This window comes from Morchella sextelata (genome assembly GCF_020137385.1).
Source record: "Morchella sextelata strain SCLS chromosome Unknown scls_18, whole genome shotgun sequence".
NCBI classification, from domain to species: Eukaryota; Fungi; Ascomycota; class Pezizomycetes; order Pezizales; family Morchellaceae; genus Morchella; species Morchella sextelata.
Genome location: NW_025408633.1, coordinates 581,698 through 603,359, shown reverse-complemented (window position 1 = coordinate 603,359; position 21,662 = coordinate 581,698). Strand labels below are relative to the sequence as shown.

The 21,662-nt window shown below is 49.8% G+C and overlaps 7 protein-coding genes across 7 annotated transcripts; 4 read left to right on the top strand and 3 right to left on the bottom strand.

Annotated features, from left to right (window-relative positions):
* Window positions 1-872: 872 nt before the first annotated feature.
* Window positions 873-1,444, top strand: H6S33_004671 (uncharacterized protein; the record flags this gene model as incomplete). The annotated part of the gene is made up of 2 exons (XM_044836016.1): window positions 873-1,235; window positions 1,307-1,444. The coding sequence occupies 2 exons, from the start codon at window positions 873-875 to the stop codon at window positions 1,442-1,444; spliced, it is 501 nt and encodes a 166-aa protein (XP_044690644.1).
* Window positions 1,445-4,291: 2,847 nt separating this feature from the next.
* H6S33_004670 (uncharacterized protein) lies at window positions 4,292-5,184 on the top strand (the record flags this gene model as incomplete). The annotated part of the gene is made up of 3 exons (XM_044836015.1): window positions 4,292-4,419; window positions 4,499-5,048; window positions 5,119-5,184. 3 exons carry the CDS (start codon window positions 4,292-4,294, stop codon window positions 5,182-5,184), a joined length of 744 nt encoding a protein of 247 aa, XP_044690643.1.
* Window positions 5,185-5,971: 787 nt separating this feature from the next.
* H6S33_004669 (uncharacterized protein) lies at window positions 5,972-6,436 on the top strand (the record flags this gene model as incomplete). The annotated part of the gene is made up of 2 exons (XM_044836014.1): window positions 5,972-6,079; window positions 6,197-6,436. The coding sequence occupies 2 exons, from the start codon at window positions 5,972-5,974 to the stop codon at window positions 6,434-6,436; spliced, it is 348 nt and encodes a 115-aa protein (XP_044690642.1).
* Window positions 6,437-7,003: 567 nt separating this feature from the next.
* Window positions 7,004-12,244, bottom strand: H6S33_004668 (uncharacterized protein; the record flags this gene model as incomplete). Its single annotated transcript, XM_044836013.1, has 9 exons — window positions 7,004-7,058; window positions 7,111-7,130; window positions 7,210-8,120; window positions 8,176-9,455; window positions 9,515-9,696; window positions 9,751-10,587; window positions 10,710-11,775; window positions 11,837-11,957; window positions 12,028-12,244. The coding sequence occupies 9 exons, from the start codon at window positions 12,242-12,244 to the stop codon at window positions 7,004-7,006; spliced, it is 4,689 nt and encodes a 1,562-aa protein (XP_044690641.1).
* Window positions 12,245-13,394: 1,150 nt separating this feature from the next.
* Window positions 13,395-15,196, top strand: H6S33_004667 (uncharacterized protein; the record flags this gene model as incomplete). Its single annotated transcript, XM_044836012.1, has 2 exons — window positions 13,395-14,288; window positions 14,342-15,196. 2 exons carry the CDS (start codon window positions 13,395-13,397, stop codon window positions 15,194-15,196), a joined length of 1,749 nt encoding a protein of 582 aa, XP_044690640.1.
* Window positions 15,197-16,153: 957 nt separating this feature from the next.
* On the bottom strand, window positions 16,154-16,590 carry H6S33_004666 (uncharacterized protein; the record flags this gene model as incomplete). Its single annotated transcript, XM_044836011.1, has 2 exons — window positions 16,154-16,377; window positions 16,446-16,590. The coding sequence occupies 2 exons, from the start codon at window positions 16,588-16,590 to the stop codon at window positions 16,154-16,156; spliced, it is 369 nt and encodes a 122-aa protein (XP_044690639.1).
* Window positions 16,591-18,104: 1,514 nt separating this feature from the next.
* On the bottom strand, window positions 18,105-21,508 carry H6S33_004665 (uncharacterized protein; the record flags this gene model as incomplete). The annotated part of the gene is made up of 6 exons (XM_044836009.1): window positions 18,105-18,181; window positions 18,248-18,951; window positions 19,004-19,759; window positions 19,832-21,233; window positions 21,291-21,365; window positions 21,469-21,508. The coding sequence occupies 6 exons, from the start codon at window positions 21,506-21,508 to the stop codon at window positions 18,105-18,107; spliced, it is 3,054 nt and encodes a 1,017-aa protein (XP_044690638.1).
* Window positions 21,509-21,662: the final 154 nt, after the last annotated feature.

The window sequence follows — 21,662 nt, the reverse complement described above, 5'->3', positions numbered from 1 at the left end:
CGTCTTTCATGTAACTTGTTTTATACCCCGTAAACTATTTTGCTCTCAGGTCCAAGATATTCTTGAATTGTTGCTTTTCCTTGCTCTATGCGCTGCTATATATCTCGTTTCGTACAAGACTGTTCTCTTTTCTTCACTTCTTCTCGGAAACATATTACCTTCTTCTCCAAACTTCTTATTCCTTATTCAACCCATAGGGAGGCATTACGGCTGAGGTGTATCACGGTATATCTTCGGTGATTCGCATCATATATCGCCGTGCCTGATTCGTTTCTTTCTTCTATTTTTCTTTTCTACAACCCTTCTATCGTAATATCACGCGGGCTTGGTTGGGGTAGTTATGATCTGGGGTCTTGACTGGGTTTGGGGTGTGGGTCGGCTGGTTTGATTGTGCGAGCGGTGCTTGGGTAAATTATATTGGGTTTGTGCGTGTGAAACTGGGCATTAGAAATTCCTATAGGAAGTGCGAGGGGTCTTTATTTTGTCTTTTTTTTATGCATCACTGCATAGTGACTCTAGCTGAGTCTACAGTGAGGTATTCACTAGATACGTCGAACTAAGGAATAAAAACTATCGACCTACCTGATTGAAATGCCCAAAAATACTTATCAGGATCCAATAAATATAGACCCACGACTATATAAATTTCTGTCTGGGTTGGAAGGAAAAAAGTCAACATTTTCGTCATTATAATGATCAACGGTTTAAACAACATCAACACCCTAGCAACGAGTGATAGCCTGTGCATTTGGCTGGTCGTCCCCACGCTAAGATAAAGTTGAGGCTCTACCGCGACAACGACACGTCCACCAACGCTACTAGCCCACTCTACGAACAGCCACTCCCGTGTTGGCTTGATCAAAACTACAACTATGTCTGTGACACTGCACACAGACCTAGGTCCTCTCAAGATTGAGGTCTTCTGCGAGGCGGTACCAAAGACAGCCGAGAACTTCCTAGCACTATGCGCGTCCGGCTACTTCAACGACTGTCCCTTCCACCGCAGCATCAAGACGTTCATGGTACAGACCGGAGACGGCGAGCTAGGCAACGGAAAGGGCGGCAAGAGCATATGGGGGGAGAAGTTTGAGGATGAGATCCGGCCGGCGCTGAGGCACAACGCGAGGGGCGTTGTGAGCATGGCCAATTCGGGCCCGGGAACGAACCAGAGCCAGTTTTTTATTACGTATGGGAGCCATCCGCATCTGGATGGACTGAATACGGTCTTTGGCAAGGTATGGCCTTGGAGATAGCCGTGGGTTGTGTTGGAATAATAAGACTGATGGGGGGTTTTGCGTGTGATTAGGTCATCGATGGGTTGGATACGCTGGATAAGTTGGAGGCTTTGGAGGTCGACAAGAAGGGGAGGCCGAAGAAAGTCACCAAGATCCAGAAAATCACCATACATGCCAACCCTGTGGCTGAGATGGACGCTGGAGACTGATACTGTCTCGGGACTGTCTCGGGCGAGATTGTAATGTAATTTTAGGAATGTTGGAAACGGCATTTGGATATCATAGCCTTAATTTCGAGACGTGCGAGTGTTAAAAAGTATTTTGAAACTATCATGAATTTAGCAAATAAGATTTCTATATTTCTATTGCCCCAATTACTAAAGACGTTTAGAGTTCAAACGGTCTAAAAATCTACTTTGCCGAGGGGCCCACAAATACGGTATTCCATGTGAATTACTCTGTATGCATACATACTTGAAAGAAGACACCCTGATCAACATGATCAACACACAAATCCTATGTCTTGTTATCTTAGAAGGCTTTCCAACTGCATCCTTCCCCAAAACACACGCTCCGCTAATACGTATAAAGCCCCGCCAATACGTATAAAGCCCCGCCAATACGTATCACATATGCCAAATCTGTATTTCTGGGACTTTCAGATATTTGATAACCTCTTATGCATTGCATTGAGAGTATATACGCATGCGACCATCCGCGGGTTGCTTCTCATATCCTGTGTGCATTGTTACCGCTCGACAGCCTCACCAACCTCACCAACAGTGACCAACTCGCGAATAGTGAATCGCGTCTTTGGTAGCTCTGTATTCCTTCCCCTGAATCCTGCAAGGCACGCCGGCACTACCCCAAGCTATTAATACTTCGGATATGTTATCCCACACGTGCACGTGTATACGTATTTTCCCCCTCTGAATACGTATATACTCTGAGTGAGTATCCTATGCCGAGATGCAACACAATATAGAGGCAATATATATTCTGCAAACAGTGCCGGCGCTACTCTCCCCTTTTTTAATTGATGCCTAGCTCCTGCATAGGGTATCTTATGGGGAATTAATCTAACACTACATAGATCAATCCTCGGGACGTAGTGGCCGTGGGGTGGGTGTTTATATTGCCATAATCTCCTTTCTGCACTTTAATAATCGCTCAAATATACACCTCTCACAAGTCGTCATATATGTATGGAGCTTGTGGTCCGGATACTTACAAGAATGGGGGATCTGGGCGGGTGACCGTTGGACACGTTTTTAAGCAGCGAAAAGGCATCCTACGTATAACGATGTACTGGTGCTTAAAAGTTGAAGGTTTAATCTCCTATTCATATGAAGATCTGATTAGTAATCTACGCGGTTTCCCGATCTTTACCGGTCACTCGGGACATCTGAAGCCCGCTAATTAGAGCGACTAATTAATTGATTGCTTCAACATGCACATGCAACCCTAGACATCACTTCGTCTGTATCCAGTACCCGTGGCTTCTTGTGGCCATTTGTAGTAGGATGCCCATTAGGGAAGCAATCTGCATATAATAACCGATTCTAAGCTTGCCAAAGTCAGGGCGCTGTTGATTAACCTTTAGCTAACTGTCCAGCTAGCCAGTAGGGGGTGGGAAATCGCCTACTAAGCGAAGGAGAAGAAAAGCCATAAACCATGGGACGTAATTCAAGACCCATTCAATCCCTCAGGCAGAACCCTGCGGCCGATAAGAGCTTGCTGTCTTTAAACAAGTTGCGACCTGTTACGACCTTCACGTGACCAGCTAGCATTCCATGCAAGTGGCATCGCTAGTAAGCTCCGATCTTTCCTCAGGTCAACCCGACCCGAGCTCCCTCGAATCGTGACCTTTTTTGCCCCGTCCCGCCCATCTTACCCTTCTGCCTCCGAATTCTCCCTACGCCATCTTTGCATTTCGGCCGCCTCTTCTTCCCGCGCAACGAAGAAATTCCATACGAAACGTTTGTAGAGAAAGTTAAAGCCTGGATGCTTCCGCCACTTGTCAACTCTCGCGTGTATGTATACGCAGACCAGCACCCACCCAGTGTGCAAGTCACGAAACAGTTCGTACCCAGATGAAAATCAAAGCGCTGCTACAACGGCAAACAACGAACTTATCCAACTCATACACAATCCACACGCACAAGAGCAACCCAGCCCACCATCTAGCCAGCCAGAGTGCTAGAGTCCCGTCACAGATTCTCACTCGACAACCCGACGCCCACTGAACGATGCCAAGATCGACTCGACGGTGCCCTGCGTAGGATATATCGTGCGTCCTAGGGTTTTCCGTGCTCTGTCCGGGTCGTCTCAGGGTGCTGTAGCCACTTGGGCGGGGGAGGGAGAGAAGAGGCTTTTTATTATTCGATTATATAAGGAAGGGAAATGTTCGGACAGACAGGAAATACTGGGTGTTACACAGAGGGGGTAGGGTTTCTTTTGGGGGCGCGGGGGGGGGGGGGATGGCAACGGAATACATGTATTTTCGGTCACTGGTCTCCAGCCATCACTCGCTGTGGTGCTCTCGCTGTCAGAGCTGATGTGCTACTACTGTAACTACATGCACATGACATTGTAATATGAGTCAATCACTACCACCGAGTACGCTTGAAACCAGTGACCAACTCCGGCTCCGCGCAAACCTTCTCCCATCCCCCTTCGCTCACCCCACCACCGCAACCCTAACCCACCCCCCCCCTCCAGCCCCGCCCCCGCGAAGATTTCCCGGGTTGCTGCTTATCTATCAATTAAGCCAGCCATCAAGCACGTCATAGCGCCATCCCCATCCGAACCCGCCGGGCCCTTTCTTTTTCTTCTCTGGCTTGGCACCCCTCACTCTCGCCCCACTCCACTCCACCCCACCCCACCCCACCCCACCCCACCCCGCCCCCGCCCTTTCCCTCTCTCTCTCTCTCTCTCTCGGTCTCTTTATCAGATCGTGCCCCCAACGTCAATCAGATCGAAACCTGGACACATTCTCACCAACACAACTGAAGTCAAGTGGAATAAGATATTGACCAGCAGAAAACACCGCGAAAATGCCAGAAGTCACCGACATCACCAGCGTCGACCAGTTCAACGCCCTCATCGAGGCCGTGCCCCCCACCGCCGTCGTCGCATTGAACTTCCACACGCCCTGGGCCGAGCCGTGTAAGCAGATGAACGAGTAACCTCCCCCCTCCCTCCCTTCACCTTCACCTCCCCTCCCCCAGCTCTCCAAGCTAACCCACTACCGCAATTTACAGAGTGTTTAAAGCGCTCGCCACCACCGCCCCCCCAACCACCCACTTCCTCTCCATCGACGCCGAAGAGCTCCCCGACATCTCCGAGTCCTACGACGTCTCCGCCGTCCCCTACTTCGTCCTCCTCCGCGATGCCACAGTCGTAAAACGCATTTCCGGCGCCGACCCCAAAGAGCTGCGCTCCGCCATCGAGACCCACTCCGGCGCCTCTTCCACCGCTCTGCCCCCCGCACAGGAGACCACCGCACCCCCCGCCGCACCCCCCACCACCGAGGCGGGAGGGGAGGAGGCGCAGACGGAAGACATCAAGACGCGCCTGGAGAAGCTGGTCAAGGCCGCGCCGGTGATGCTGTTCATGAAGGGGACGCCGGCGGCGCCGCAGTGCGGCTTCTCGAGGACGCTGGTGGGGCTGCTGAGGGAGAAGGGCGTGCGCTATGGCTTTTTTAATATACTGGCGGATGATGAGGTGAGGCAGGGGTTGAAGGAGTTTTCGGACTGGCCGACGTATCCGCAGTTGTATTTGGAGGGGAATCTGGTGGGGGGGTTGGATATCGTGAGTTGTTTTTCCTTTTTGGGGGGGGAGTTTTGGTGGGAGGGTGACGCTAATGAGGTGGGGGGTGTAGGTCAAGGAGGAGTTTGAGAATGATCCGGACTTTTTGAAGCCGCAGAGTGTCAGTGCGGATGCTTAGACTGGAAATAAAAGTGGTAGCGGTTCGCAATTGGGTGGGTATTTTATGAATCTTTTTCTCGCTTTTTCTCTCTCTCGCTTTTTCTTGTCTTGTCTGCTCTTGTGCGGGTGCTTCTCCTTTTTTTTTGAAAACAAAAATTCTTAGAGGCGTAATATAATTAGCTTTTTCTTCTTCTTTCCTTTGCAAAAAAAGTGTTTTTCTTTTGGTTACTAGAAAGTGATGGAATGGTTAGAAGTAAGTAGCAGAGTCAATTGGGTTCAATTGTGGCCAGTGGCTGTTCTTGGGGTTAACTAGGGGAGGTGGACTTGTCGCGTGGTAGTTTCGATCAAGAAGACGTAGTTACTGCCTTGCCAATTGATCAAGCTTGAACTGGTAGCTGGAGTAAACAGCTTGATACATATAAGCTTTTTTTTTTGAATAATCATAACTACATATTCACTCGGTTTTCGCAGTCGTGGAATTAAGGGATATACAACTTTTGAAATATGCAATTGAAGCCAAGCTGTAGTTAAGGATTTTATAGGGCGCAACAAACTACAACTACTTGCGCGATCAAACCACAGCCAGATATATTCGTTGTTCTCTACTCGGGACAGCTGTTAGAAATTATGTACCTTAGTAGCTAGGAGCCCTGGTTGCATCCCCACACAGTCGACAATCGATAAGAACACACCCTGCCCGCGCTCCACCTCACCCCACTCTACTACCTAATACAAGGATTCACACCGCGCCCCCCACCACCGACCACCACTCCCCCAAAACACCCGCACCACGCCGCAAACCCACAATGTCAGCCTCACCCCCCAGCCTCCTCTCCTCCAACACGCAAACCCTCACGCCCCTCGAACAAGAGGTCCTCGACGAATACGCGCGCCTCCTCGAGAACCTCAACAAAGTACCCCCCCCATTCCCCATTCACCCTTCCCCCTTCCCCCTCTACCTCCCCCTACCCCCCCCCCCTCCATACCTCCCCCCACACCTTCCACCTCGCAGACAGCTAACGCACACCAAGCTCGGCACATCAATCGCCGACATCGCCGGCCTCCCCACCGCAAAGATCCTCGACAGCCTGCGCGGGCTCGAGCGCAAGACGGGGCTGGTATTCACGCTGCTCAAGGCGTCGGTGTACTCCATGGTGCTGCAGCAGCAGCTGGATGTCGAGCGCCGGGACCAGGAGGAGGAGGATGATGCCCACGGGGGTGGAGGGGGGAGGGGGGACGGGAGTGATAGTGATGTTGAGATGGGGTTTTAGAGTTGTGGGGATTGGGATGGGCGTTTTTTCTGCTTTTTTTTTTTTTTTTTGTGGGGGGGGGGGGGGGGTTTCTTTTACGGCTACTTGTTACCGGTAGAGGGGGTGGGTTTTAATTCAGTTTTACGGGTGCGATGGGACTCTGGCGGGGCTTTGGTGTGCATAGGGGTGATTTGTGGACCTGGTTATGGGGAGCACCAGGCGGCGAAGAGGCAGTATCACTACACCGCCCGCCGGATCTATAGGCAAAGCCTACTCGCAGATTGACCAAATACCACATCATATTGCACCCGCATAAAAAAACCCTACATGTACTCCTACCCTTCAACAAGACTAGTACACGCCCCCCAAATTACTTAAAACCCGAATGCGGCCTAGCCATTCCTTCCTTCCTTCCTAGCCCTTAAAAAAGATCACAATTATTACCCACTGCCAATGATCAAACACCCCTCTTTTTCTCTTGCATAATAAAAAAAAACTTGTGGAATATCATTTACCGAGCACGCGCACACCAAACAACATATGTAGAAACAAAATAGGAATCATCAACAAACGCCACTCCAAGAAGAATTAGAATGTGAATTTAAGCGCCCCCCTAGACTGCTCCTGCTGCTCCGGCTCTTCACTGGTAAATGAATATCACACCGCTCCTGTCAACGCTAATTATCATCCCGTACGGAACCTCCAAGAACGCCACCTACCACCATCATCGGTAATCAGCACACTACCATAAACTACCCAAGAAAAGAGGGTGAGTGGGGGGGGGGAACACATACATCCAAGATCGAGTCCAAATGACACTTCAACAGCTGCTGCTGCTGCATGCTAATCACCGTACTCCTCGGCGTCCTCCCACTCGCCTTCGCCGCCTTCTTCCCCGTACTGCTTCCCGCCGCACCAGGTAGCAGCGCCCTCCCGCCGCTACTGCTCGCCGCCTCCGGAGTCGACCCCGCCGGCGCCGGAACCCGCTCCGTATTCAACGTCAGCGTCGACGTCGGATGCGACGTCGTAAACGTCGGCTTCAGCTCCTCCGCATCAAGCCCGCTCACAACAATCGACGACTCGACCTTCGAGCAGTTCCAAAAGCGGATCTTCTTGTCTGCCCCGGCCGAGATAATGAACCCAGGCATCGTCCTCGACTCTCCACTGTCCTCGGTGACATCCAGCCCCGCCACAAACGCGCGGACCCCGCGGTCGCCATTGCTGGCGCCGCCGGACTCGAGGTGGGTCGGGGTGGTGGCGAAGCGGGTGAGCATATTCTCCGAAGACTCGTCTTCGACGTTCCATGGCTCGTAGCCCTTTCCGCTGTCTTTGCCACCGGCGCGGTAGACCTCGCGGCATTGTGTTTTTTCGCAGTCCCAGACTGAGAGCTCGCCGTGGCCGGTGCCGCCGGCGACTATGATCCATTTGCCGCGGCCCTTGGAGGGGTGCACGGAGACGCGATGGATGGGTGCCGAGCCGGGGAGGCCCCAGGCTTTCAGGCGGAGTTGGAAACGGAGATCCCACATGTCTAGGAGGCCGTGAGAGGTGCCGACGATGAGCCAATTGTGTTTACGGTCGACACAGAAGCAGGTCAGGGTGCCATGGAACATGGGGTTCTTGAGAGTGTAGAGGATCTGCATAGTCCTCAGGTCCAGTCCATAGATGTTGGAATTGTTGGTCGCGATTAGTAGGATCGAATGGGTATCTGTAATCAATGATCAGCTTGACGGGTTTTCGATCGCTCATGATTTAACGCTTACCTGCTTTAAAGTGCTCCATCCACACCGCATATTCCTTCTCGGGCAACTGCCAATTCCTCATTACCTTCAACTTCCCATACTTCGCTGCCTGGCCCGTCAATTGTAGATCCACCTTAACCACATGCACGGATCCGTCCGTGGCCGCGGACACAAAGCACCTAGTATTCTCGACGAAGCATAGCGCCTTCACCTTAGACCCAGTTGCATGCCTATATGTCTGCCTTGCCTTAAACGCAACGTTCTTCTCCAATCTACTTGAATCCCATATTTTCACCGTGCCATCATCACTCCCGGTAACAAAGAAATTATGATCTGACGCCACAACAACCCTATTGATCGCGCCGGTATGCTCACCAAACTGCGCAACCAGCACACCCTCCGGCTTCCAAGTCCCGCCCGCCGGTCGACCACTCGATTTTTTGATTGGTGTGCGCCGCTGCTGGGTTGGGATGGGAACGATCGCAGGACCGAACTCGAGGATGTCGCTGGGGTAGTTCTGCAGGTACATCGCGTCGAGTAGCTTCAATATATGCGGGTCATTGCCGTCATAGGAGTGTGCACCACGGAACTTAAATACCGGTGTTTCTACCGTCTCCGTGACCTTTAGTGCGCCGTCTGCGTTGCGTGTGAATGGGTGCTCGACTCGGCCGAATGCTGACACCGATACCGTTCCGGTCTCTGGAGGCGCCTTCCCGGCTTCTTGACCCCGGGCTAGTAAGCTAAGCGTGCTCGGCTTCCTTCTCAACAATGCGGGGCCACCGCCATTATGGTTGTTATCTACTGAGCTTGCCGCGGTACTCGATTCACTGCTACCAGCTACTGTGACGACTGGTACTGCCAGTGGCGCCGAGGTCTCAGCAGTTGGTGTCGGAGGTCCAGAGCCAGACATTGACATGCTATCTCCGCCGAGGCGGGACCGCCGGATCTCCATTCCCGGAGGCCTTTTCAACCTAGTTGAAAGGGAGCGCCTTGGTGCATCAATTGTCTTGCTGGCGTCCAAAAGCGCATCTGCGATTGTGTGCGGCCTATTACCTGTCGACGGAGAAGTGTCCGCGGCGAGGGAGAAAAACGACTCGTTCTCGTCGAAGAAAATGGTTTGAGGGGTGATGTTCAGGTTCTTCAATGATATGGTGCTATTAAGCACCGAGGGCGTGTCGTCGGATATGAGCTGTGTTTTTGATTGTGCCATGCGCCAGATGTATTCGCGGAGGGCAATGACTTTCCATTCGTCTTCTGCGGTCATGCCAAGGTTTCGGAGTTTCCCAAGCCAGTTCTCGTCTCTATACTCATGTCAGCGTTTACATATTTAGTATAGAAAGCAGTAGTTTCATAAACATACTCCTCGTTCTTGGGTACCCTCATAAACATGTTGACTCCGACATCACGCACCCCAGCCTTCGGAAACGCCTCCATCACACTTCCATACGCAAAAGTCCTCTGCTCTTGCGCCGCATTCCAGAAGATACCTCTCCTCGTTTGCGTCGCCCAAGTAACTGCCATATCAAAGACATTCCTCGATAACTAGCGCCTAACGTCAACGAGTGATATTTCATGACAAGGCAAGGATTGACCTACTGGTTTCTTGAGATTCTCTAGGATACTCAATGCGTCCAACGAAACCACATCATTCTGCAAGAACGGCCTGACCATCGGTGCTACGATACAGTGCACATCAGCTGGGCTCAGCCACTTTGTCCCCGCAGCAATGAAAGCCGCCGCGCCCTGCCGCACCCATAGGTTCGGGTGTACCATGAACCTTCCTACGACCTCGCAGCACTCCCATACCTTGGCTCGCCCGAGGAGACCAACTTCTGCCATCCCGGTTAGGGACCCAAGAACTTTGACAACAACGAACTCTTCGGGGTCCGTTAGGGATTGCACCATGAGAGGCATGATGTACTCCTCGAGCGCGGTGCCGCCAATGTATGTTGCGACGCCGGTAATGGTCTCGAAGAAGGCGCAGCGCAGCATCCAATCTTTGTCGTTGAGGTATGTATTCAGATGTGATAGGATTACATCGTTGGCTTTGTTTTTGCCAAAGAAGACGCAGAGGCGGGAGACACTGCGTAGGAAAGCGCGGCGCACAGATGAGGAGGGGTCTGTTAGCAGTATTTTAGAGTGCTCGCTGAAAAATGATACCAAGTCAGCGCGGGCAACGTCAAAAAGCGCGGACTCGGTCGCTGGGGCGTCGCCCTCGGCTTCGGGGTCCGCAGTGGGGAGGGCTCCAGAGGCCCGTAGTGCCTGCGCCATGTCCAAAAATCTGGAGGCCGAGTCGGCTAGTGAGGCAAGACATGAAGCATAGGTGGAGCGGATGATGATGTGATCAGAGTCGACGAATTTGTCTAACTTTGGGTGTATATACTCCGGAAAGACATGAGCGTTTACAGGAGAGACGACTTCGACGAGTTCCATCTGGATCACGGAGATAAGAGCAGTATCAGAAAATGCTTCATTAAAAAGTAATAGCAACAGCAAGAAGGACAAAAGAGATATTGATCTGATATGGTAGTAATAAAATGAAGCAGAGAACCGACCAGTTGCGTAACGGTTCTCAGAGCAGCCACTCGAACTATAACGGACTTGTCCTGCAATAGCAGTACGAGATGCGGTAAACATCTATCCATCTTTGCTTCATCTGTACACCTTTCCGCGAAAGCTAGAAACAAGTCGCAAGCCCTCACTCTGGCAGTAGCCCTGCTCGTGTTCCGCACACTGGAAGAGATTAAGCTCAGAAAGATCAACGTGCCATCGTCAGAGCTTATTGCCCTCCTTCGTACAGCTGATGAACGTCGCTGATAGTTGGGTATATCCAGATGAACTGGTATAATATTGTCCTTTGAAGCAATCCGCTTCTCCTGTCCTCCGCCGTTAGTATCTTGGGACTGATCGAAACCTAGAAAAAACGCTATCTTGTCAAAATCATGGTAGATCCTATCAATTCTATCGTCCGCCTGGTTGGCTAGATCCCGTTCGTCGACAGCAACAAGCGACCCCTGCCCAGATGTAGGGTCTGTGATGAAACCAATATATTGATGAAGAAAACTGTAAAAGTATTCTGGAAAAGCTTTGCGACGCCACAAATTTAGATACTGCTCTGCAGAGTGCCTTTTTGAGGGGTCAAGATTTATCATGTGCTGCACCATGTGCCTAATATCCGGATCCTCGATCTTTTCTAGATGAGTCACAGGATCATATTCTCCCGAGCGGTACTTGAACAACTGCGATAAGGTAAATAAAGGTGTCCCCTCCAAGAACAGCTCGGCAATAACGCATCCAAGACTGAAAATATCCATTTCGTCGGTAAGATTGGCCTCAGAGCTTCGTTCGCCAGCGCCGAGGAAGCGCTCTGGCGCCACGTAGCATATCCTCCTCCCCGACGTGTCAAAAAAATACGAAAAATCCGCGGGGTTGTCTTCTGGTAGATGCGTCGGTTTAAACCTGGCAAAATCGGAGAGGTAGATCCAGTTCCAAGTAGTGACGAGGACATTCTCGGCTTTGATGTCCCCATGATGAATCCCTCGAGCGTGGCAGTCGCGAAGGCCGCAAAGAAGCTGGAATGCAACCCAGCGCTTCTCTATTTCTTCTAGAAAAGGACGTGTGCTGGGGCCGGAGGTAGGCGTTAGTTTATGTTTCGGAAATATGGAGAAGGATAGTCAGGCACCTAATCCGATCGTAGAGACTGCTGTACAGGTACTGGCGAACCATATACCCCGCCTTATCCGTCTCGATGATCCTCTGATAGGAGATGGCATTCGGGATGTCTGCCAGAGATTCTTGTTCGTCTAGAAGAAGCTAATTTCAGCAATGTACAAAGCTCCAGAGGCGGGGATGAGCTATGCATGGGACACGCACGTTTGATTTGTGAATGATATTCCTCCAGTGAGAAGGTTGGCGAAGGTTTTAAGAATATTTTTACAACAACCAGACCGTCATCATGGCTTGCACGAATAGTTTTCAGGAAGCGCGCCGAACCAAGAGATCTTTCGTAGTGTATATCCGATAGCTCAGTGATCTCTATTCCAGCACTACCGACGTTACGGTCGGGCAAGGCCGAATAATTCTGGCCCATGGCGTTGGAAGTCTACCGGAAAAGCGGGAGATGTAGGTTATGGGATTTGGAATAGATTAGCATCTATGTAGGAGGATTGTTGAAGATTCGGAGGTGCTGCTAGAACAGACAGCTGCACAGACTGAGCAGTTGTATCATAGAATCGTGGTGGGGGACTAACACACGAGGGAAGAGGCTCTGTCACGTGAAGCATACCATACCGGGCATCCAATCCTGGCGTCCAGGCGTCGAAGCCCGGGGTTGTGGCACCACGAATGCATCATCTCATACCTACTCTAGAAAAGGCACACCACCAGCCACCTTTGTTTTTTTTTGTTTTTGTTGTTTTTTCCCCTCGCTTCTTCTTTCACCCGAATGCATGTATGCACATACAGGTATGTTTGTAGAGTACATACCCTCAGAAAGAGGAGAGTAGGCAACTGATCCAACTGCGCTCCTTCAGAGTTGACGCAGCGAGTATGATGTAGGTAGTGATATCAGTTGCCGTGGTGTGTTGTTTCACCTCACATAGTATTTTTTGGACGTGACAAAGCCCAACAACAAAAAGGCGTGTGCTGAAGGGCCAAACACTTCATCAAACGAAGCATTTACGTGCTCTGGGTGTGGAAATACGGATCTTCAATTCTTCCTCTTCCTCTACTTCCTCACCGCTATCCAACAGTGGCTCTACTGGCTTAATAAGTCGTTTTACCGTGTTGCTGCTGCTCATCCCACGCACACACAATATCCCTCCTAAAGTCAACTTTCTTGGTCAACCCCCCAAAAAACCTAAACCCAACGAACCCATCCATTCCTTTTCCATTCGTACTCCTCCCGAGTCTCCCGCTCCTACCTCTTCCCTCTTCCTTCTCCTCCTCCTTCTCCTCCTCTTTCTCCTCTTTCTCTTCCCTCCTCTTATTTCTTCCACAATCCCCCTTGATTGTCCATCATCATCCTTTCACTTCCTTCCTCTCTTCCATTCACTACTACGGCATATTTCCGACGCCACTATCCATTATTCGTTACAATTCACGCCACATACGCGCAGTGAATCCCCCCAACAACCAGAAAACCACCTGGCCCAAACAAAAATAACCATTCGCAAATTTACCTAACCCAAAGTCACCCTTTTTCCATATTCCTCAAAATCTCTTTGATTCTCACCAACGACATGGCTCCCGTCCGCGCATCAAAGCGCAAAGCAGACGCTGCCGAGGCCAAAAAGGCCGAAGAAAAACAAACCGCTGCCAACACAAGCGCTCCACGCACCAATGTAAAGGACAGAAAAATTGCAACCCCGAAATCAAAGACTGCCCCCAAAGCCGCAAAAAAGGTCGCGCCTGCGAAGGCCGAAAAGCCCGCGAGCCAGGCGCCCCAGAAGGCTTCCAAGGCCGCGGAAAAGACAAAGGCCGCACCTGCCGAGAAGGCCAAAAAGCCTGCTGCCGAAAAGAAGGGAAAGAAAACACCAATCTCCCCTCCTACTTCGCAGTCACAGTCACAACAACTACAGTCAGAATCGTTCAACGCTTCATCATCCTTCAACGAGCCTGAAGAAGTTGAACACGAGAAGGCGCATCCTCGCAAGAGAGGGAAGACGAGCACCACCTCTCCTCCCGTGATTAACAATCTTGCTTCCCTCAAACTCAATGTTTACGCGTTTGGCACTGGTGACAATTCCGAGTTGGGTCTTGGGCCGGAGCCGAATGCGAAGATTGTAAAGAGACCGCGTCTGAATCCGTTCCTGCTTCCCGATAAGGTCGGAGTTGTCGCCGTGGCTATTGGAGGCATGCACGGGTTGGCGTTGACCCACACCGGACAAGTTTACTCTTGGGGTGTCAATGACCAGTACGCCCTTGGTCGTGAGACCAAGGTTGAGGCTCGCGAGAAGAACGTGGACGAGAGCGACAGTGATGATGATGAGGAGCCATTGAACGAATTGGAGAGCACACCTATGCTTATCGATAGCTTTCCAGAGGGAACCGTCATTACGCGCATTGCTGCTGGCGACAGTATCTCTGTCGCGGTCACAGATACTGGTAAAGTCTGGTCTTGGGGAACTTTTAGGGTAGGACTCTCCAACACCCTTAGACTCGTATCTTACTAACTCATTTGTTTCAGTGTGCCGATGGAATCTTGGGATACACCAATAAAATCCGCGTGCAGCCCCGCCCAGCTCTCATGACTTCGATCAAGAATGTCACTGAAATCAGCGTTGGAAATGATCACGTCCTCGCGGTTTCCAGCTCAGGTTCCGTTTATGCATGGGGGAATGGTCAACAGTTCCAATTGGGCCGTCGCGTCGTTGAGCGCACTCGTTTGAACGGTCTCATTCCCCGTGAATTCGGTCTCCCCCGCAAGAAGGTCAAGAATGTCGCCACTGGTTCATACCACTCCTTCGCTATCACCAATGACGGCAAGGTCTACGCGTGGGGTCTCAACCAGTTTGGTCAATGCGGTATCTACGATGAACAGAAAGCCGGCGAAGACGCTACTGTGGTCCCGGTTCCTACCCGTATCTCCTCTCTCGACCAGTACAACATTGTCCATGTCGCGGCAGGAGAGCATCACTCTGCCGCTATCACCGACGACGGCAAGCTCCTCATGTGGGGTCGTCTTGACGCAAACCAGCTCGGTATTGATCTTACGACCCTACCTCCAGCAGATGTTATCTCCGACATCTCCGGCAAGCCCCGCTTCTTGGCCGTTCCTCACGTCATCTCGGAACGCAAATTCAAGTGGATTGGATGCGGAACCCACCATAACATTGCCATCGACGTAGACGGCACCGCTTTCAGTTGGGGCTTCGGCGACTCTTACCAGACCGGACACGGCCCCCCAGCTGTGGATGTCCCGCTCCCCACCAAGATCGAGAACAGTGCTACCAAGGATGTTGAAATGGTGTTTGCCGATGCTGGTGGACAATTCTCCGTGTTGACTGGTATTCCCAAGCCAGCCACGAACGGAACATCCTAAGTGTGCCAAGTAATAATAAACGAAAGAAAATGTCTGTCTAGTTGTTTGGGGGTGTGATGTGCTTGTTTCGTGTCGGTTTAGTTGTGGATTTACTAGTATAACCATATCTACCCGATCCATTGTATAGGCTGTGCTTCTTTCTTGCGATGATGACTGATTAACGCGGTTCGGGGTGTTGGTGGGGTCTTTGTCACAAACGGGGCATCATATCTTGTTTTTGTTTAATGTTTCCTTCAGTTTTTTTTTACCTCCCCATGCTTTTGGGAAACGTGGGAACGAGTATTAAAATATGGTATCGGTGTTCTTTTGCTATTGTTCCATAGTTTTATTTCGCTCTTCTCTATATTATTAGCTTTTTTCTTCTCGGTTTTTTTTGTTTTCTTCGTGTTTTTTTTATCATCTGGGTGGGTGTTCTTTTCCCTTCTATTTTTCCTCTTTTATATCAGATTCTTTGTTCGGATTACCAAAGTTAACAACAAGTTGGGTTAATTGACCTTATGATCGTGTAAAGAAGAAGAATTACATCCATTCATCTTTACATCTTTCTTTCTTTTCTTTCTTGTGTGAAGCAAGATGGCTGGGGTCTTTGTTTATTCATTAGGGATTATAGGGGGGTTTTTCTTATTAGACATTATTACCACACGGCTTTTCGGTCATTTGCTCTCCTCTCTTATGTGCACATTGTAAATACTGTCAGTCAATCACTGTTATAAACCAACCTCCATCACTACGCATACGAATGCAAGCACAAACACCCAACACCTGCGATATCTGTTCCCAATTCTCAAGGCGTTTGTTCATTCACATTTCATTTATTCCATGTCCAAAAACAAAACTAAATTCTACAACACTCCATCATCACCACCACAGAATCAATCCAGTGACTCTTCTATACTCATACATATTCATACAACATAACATTACACCCCCAACACCAACCCAACACCAACATCAACCCTACGAAGTCTGCCCCGCAGCCCCCTTCTTCTGCGCATCCTTCTTCGCTATCATCGCCTCATCCTCCGCCTGCAACTCGGCATCAATCTTGGCCCCCTTCGACGGCTCGTTCCCATGCGAGATGGCCGCCTGCCGCGGGTCCTTTGACTTCTCGGGGCCCTCGTGTGATGAGGATGCTTCTGCACTTGCAGAAGCTAGGCGGTTCTTGATGGAGCGTTCATCCTCTGGTGGTTTGACGGGTTAGTAAGATGTTGGTAGAAGATATATAGAGAGAGAAGAGGGGGAAACGTACTGGAGTCGAGATTGCTGTGGGCACCCTTCTTGCCCTCATCGAAGCGGGCGTCGGCCTTCGCCTTTTGCTGCTCGTCGCGGGAGTAATTTCGTTGGTCGCCGGCCTCGTAAATGGAGGCGGATCCGACTTGGGAGTCTTTGGTCATTTTGAGTGTTTTTGGGAGGAGTTACGGTTTGTTTGAGAATTGGTTTTTTTTTTTTTTTTGTTTGATAGATACAGAGTCAAAACCCGAACTCTGTGGGATTCGAGCGTATTTATCTCTACTTCCACCACTACCATTGCTTACTACTAGATACCCACTGCCACTGCTACTGCCTGTTCCACCCCTTCCTTCCCAGTGATGATATTGGGTGAGGTCGTGGTGATGTCATTTGCGCGTGGGTCATGGAATATCACGCATGCCCAGATCTGCGGAACGGGTTGTTGGTTTCCAGTTGCTCCAGTTGGTTGGTGTGCTCAGTTCAACGCAACCAACTCTACTCTTTCAGGGTCAGGGTCGACGCTCTCTACTAATCCCCACTCCGCCACACCGCACCCAACGCCGCCCTGGGCCGGTGTGACGTATCCACCCTGCACTGACCGCATCCATCCCGCAGAGCCGCGTTACGTCATCGCCCTTGAGCCACTTGCATCCGCATGGAGAGAGAGGGGGGGGGTTTTCGGGGTTCAGGCCCCTTTGGAAAAGAGGGCCCGACGGTTGAAATACGACCGGTGATGAATGCATGGAACTCCTAAAGTTTGAACTCTTATGTTAGATACCGACCGATTTCGGTAGTTCACGATGTATCATTTCTGTCCTTTCACCCTCGACCATATGTGTTCTTTTATTTTACCAAACCAGTTATACAAGCTGCAAGTATATTATCACATATAAGTTACTCGTTCCTTCTAGTTGAGCGGTAACTATCTCACCCCAACGCATTATCTAGATATATCTCCCCTCCTGGGGCCCATGTAGCTCAGATGTTGATTCTGACCCTGTGGTATATATGGGAGTCAACGTTATACAGCAAATTCAGGTGGGTGATTGACTCAGGCCGAATAAATGAGAAGAATTTACCAGCAAAACCTCACCTTTGACAAAAAAGAGTTAGCATGTTCCAACAGCTTAAGGGATAGCTCAACACTCAGAGCATTCCTCTCCGCCTCCCCTGCATCACAATAGACCCTAGTCTACGTGTGTATCTTGTTAGATGCCCGCAGGAGGGGTGAGATAAATCACCGAGTGATAATTTATGAAGCAGAATATTTTCTGGTTTATATAATGTTCCCCAAGTGCATTCTCCAGTACTGTCTAATATAAGCATCTTATCATACCTGATATAATTTCATTTAAGGCCACAAGATCGATCAGGGGCGATTCAATTGATCAGCCCCCCAACCCTTAGATGATTAAAAAATATGATCACCCCGGTGGACTCAATAGATTCTAGCGGGATATTGATTATACTAAATCGCCCAATAAATGCACAATGCCCAGCCGCAGATATCTTCCACCACACCATGCCCTGAAAGAAAGGAAAACCGCGTGCTAGAACTACAAACAGATAGGAAAATAATAATCATACAGCGATAATAGGTAGGAACGGCCGTGTTTCTAAGCCTTTTTGGGATTGGGACTGAACGCGAAATATTGCTAGCTATTTAAAGAATACGTAGTTATTCATCGTCCTCCTCCATAATTCCTAGAATTCTTGCATATGGGACTGTAATCCTCTGTAAATCACGATGTTTGCCTACACACAGAACGGTTAGTTTGTTATAGGAACCAGAAGCATCGTGAATGAAAAAAAAGAGCATACCAATAGCTAGCAAAATTCCCTTTAATAGTTCCCTCTTATTCCAACCCACAATCTCATCATCGTTTTCTTCTTCGTCTTCATCATCTTCGCTAACATCCACCCTGCCCATGAAATCTCTCAACAACTCCTCTACCTTTCCTTTCATCCCCTCAGCCGCAATCCGTCTGACGTACATGAACAGGTAGTTCTTAAATTCTTCCTTCGCACCCAAAGCCACTGCTGCGGCCATTCTGTTCTCCAGATGCGCAACGGACACAGCAGTCTCAAACCCTTCAAATCCTTCCCTGTTAAGTAGAGATTTGACGATACGTTGGAGGAAACGGCCACGACCGTGAAGGAGGACTTCATTGGTTGTTCGGCGTTCCAAATGGGGGATAATGCCCGCGGAGACAGAGGGGTTTCCTGGATCAGAGGGATTTTCCAGCGCAGCCTGGGATGCGCGTGAGTTCCCTGCCGTGTCCCAATATTGAGAACCAATGGCCCACCAGGCTTCGGTGAGTTTCATCCATGTAAACATGTCCTTCGCATATGAATATCCATCTCCGTTGGTCAAAGATACGACGATAGTGCCTTCCGAGTTTATCCCAGCTTCAGTGATGGCCTCTGCCTTAGAAAGGCCATCGGCTTTTTGAAAAGTACTTGCAATATCTAATATTGGCGCAAGAGATACTGGGGGGTGAGGCGACTTCATAGTTTTGATATTCCTATCCTACCAGTCAATTGCTGCGAATGTCAGTTTTAGAGCAAAGAACTTACCAGACATGAGCAACTCCCACAGCACTGATGCACATCAGCCACCACCCTCTGCAATCAAGGAAACATGGCTGTGCCTCAATAACGAGCCCGTTGAGAATTCTTCTACCCACTGGAGAGAATATATGCAAACTTCCATCCTCACAGGCCGCACACCAAAAATTACTATTTCCTGTAACTAACAACACTGCTTTGGGGACAAAATCCACCCATACGACCTGACCATGTTTAGTGATAGTTAGGCGTGTTGGTTCCCTATCTGTAACATTCCTTGAATTCCTAGCCTCAAAGACAGTATCATCTGAGCCAGAGCCTTGTGCAGGCGCGGAACCTGACGCACCAATGCTAGGAACGTTTGCAGAAGGTTGCCCAGCAGCGTCGATGACTCTATTGACGCAAATCCTGACTCTCGGAACCGCTAATCGCACTGGACTAGGCGCTAAAGCAGGAGATACAACAGCTGGCCTGATGAATTCCGGTGTCTCTAATGGTCCTACGGTACCAGCACCCCCATTTGTTAAAACCGCTACCCGTTTCCCATTATTTGTATGCTGAGGTTGCTCTTCTTCTCCCTCATCAGGTATAGGCACTTTGCGCTTATTTCCAATAAGGAGGGCTGGCATTCCACCCTTCGGCAATCCATCATATGGGCGTGTAAGATCAAGCTCGGTTTTTGGACCATTATTTGTTCCAGAGTTGTTATTAGCAGCCGCTTGAAGGAGGTGGGCGTTGGGGAGGTTTGAACGATGGCCACCGCCTCTGTATCCGACATACTGGAATCAGCTGAAATTCAAAAAGACCTCACAATCAACAAGGCAAATGATTACTAACGTTGAGACCAATAGAGGTGCTACCCTTTTTTTTCCGTCTTTAGTGATTGTAACCTTCTGTTTATAAGGCTTTTCTGGAAGCTTCTCCGCAGGAGGAGGGGCAATTCTTTCTGGTTCAGGTGCCCGCGGTTGTTGCTGCATTTGCCATTGTGGACCAGGATTCATTCCAGAATTGGCCATTTGCGTATCCGCACCAACATTGATGTTATTTCCATCCATCATCAATTGACCCATTCTCCCTTCCACCTCCCTCCTCTCACCATCCCTAGCCATCTCCTCTAATCTGACACTCTCGGTCCCCTCTGGCAATGTTGCCCCTCTCCTGCCAGCACCGAATTTTTGCAATATCCTTTCATTCTCCTCCATTCCCAACACATAACCCAAATCTCCATCTTCAAAACAAATACATGTTGTGGTTCCGTCCAAAGATGATACAAACAGAGTCATCCCATCAGGACTCCATGTCAAATCCGAGATAGCCTTCGTTGCCAAGTCCTGTGTAATGATCAATGGGCGCGGATTTGATGTATTCCAAATTGATAAGGCCTTGTCTTGACCTGCACATGCAATGACAGTAACTGGAGCAGTTTGTGGGGTCCCCGGGGTAAGGGGCGTTTTTGAAAACATTCTTGGAGCAAAGGCACACACTTCTACTGGTCCTTCGTGGCCAATCAAATTGATTTCACTGTCCCAATTGCCACGGTTGATGATAGCCACGGAACTGACAGGGCCATTCACGGCATTTGCAGCCGCGATATGAGAGCCATCAGGAGACCATGAGCAACGACGGAAATATGTTGTTAAAGGGGAGTCCTTGAAAGGATCAGTAATAGATGTCTCACATGTGAAATTGGTCTGTTGGTCATGGGCAGTTGCATTGGCTGCTGGAGATGTGAACCGGAATATCTTGATACTTCTGTCGTCGCTTGCAGTCGCAAAATACTTATTTGCTGGATCGAATGTAAGACCCTTAACATGCGATTGATGAACATCGAGCTTCTTGAGTCTTTCAAAAGTGCTCCCAGACCAAATGATAACCTTGGAATCTAGCCCCACAGACACTAAAATTGAAGAATCCGCGGACCAGCCAACGTCCTGAACGTCGTTATCATGTCCTGCCAATCTTCTATAGGTCCTCCATGTCTCAGCGTGGGGAGCTTCGTTGGACCCAAATAGTGGGCGGGACTGGGGAACCGCGTTGACATCTCGTTCGTAGACAAGAACAATTTTATCATCGGAGCCCGAAGCAAGGTATCGGTTGTTGCCGGAGAAACGAACTGTCAAAACAGCGCCTGAGTGGTGAGAAAGAGAGCATAGCTGTCGGGGACGAGTGGGAGCTTCATTATCGTCTCCGGTAACAGATGCCTTGATGGCTGCGGTGGACCATATGCGGACATTGCCGTCTATAGCAATCTTGTCAGCTTGAAAACAAGCTTATGGCTAAACGGTACAAAACATACCCAGACCCCCAGTCGCTAATCTTTCTCCGTCGGGAGAGACATGGCAAGAGTAAACTTCAATCGGCTTTTTATCGGCTAGGGAGCAGGGCGGGAAGAAGTTAATAGAGCTTGATAATTGGACGAAGAGACAAGCAGAGCTTGAAAGCACGCGTTTGATCGGAAGATCTGTAGGACATACCAGCAGAGTGAGTTAGCCACTGGGGCCGGATGAAGTGCATTGTAGTTTATGCCTTTTTGAATCTTCTAGCAGCCGTTCATGGGACGAGACAACTTCAAGACGCGTGGTGGATGAAGTGATGATGGGTTTGGTTGTAACAGAATGGTGGTGGAAGCAGTTGGGACGCAAGAGACAACTGTAGTTGAAGAGAATGC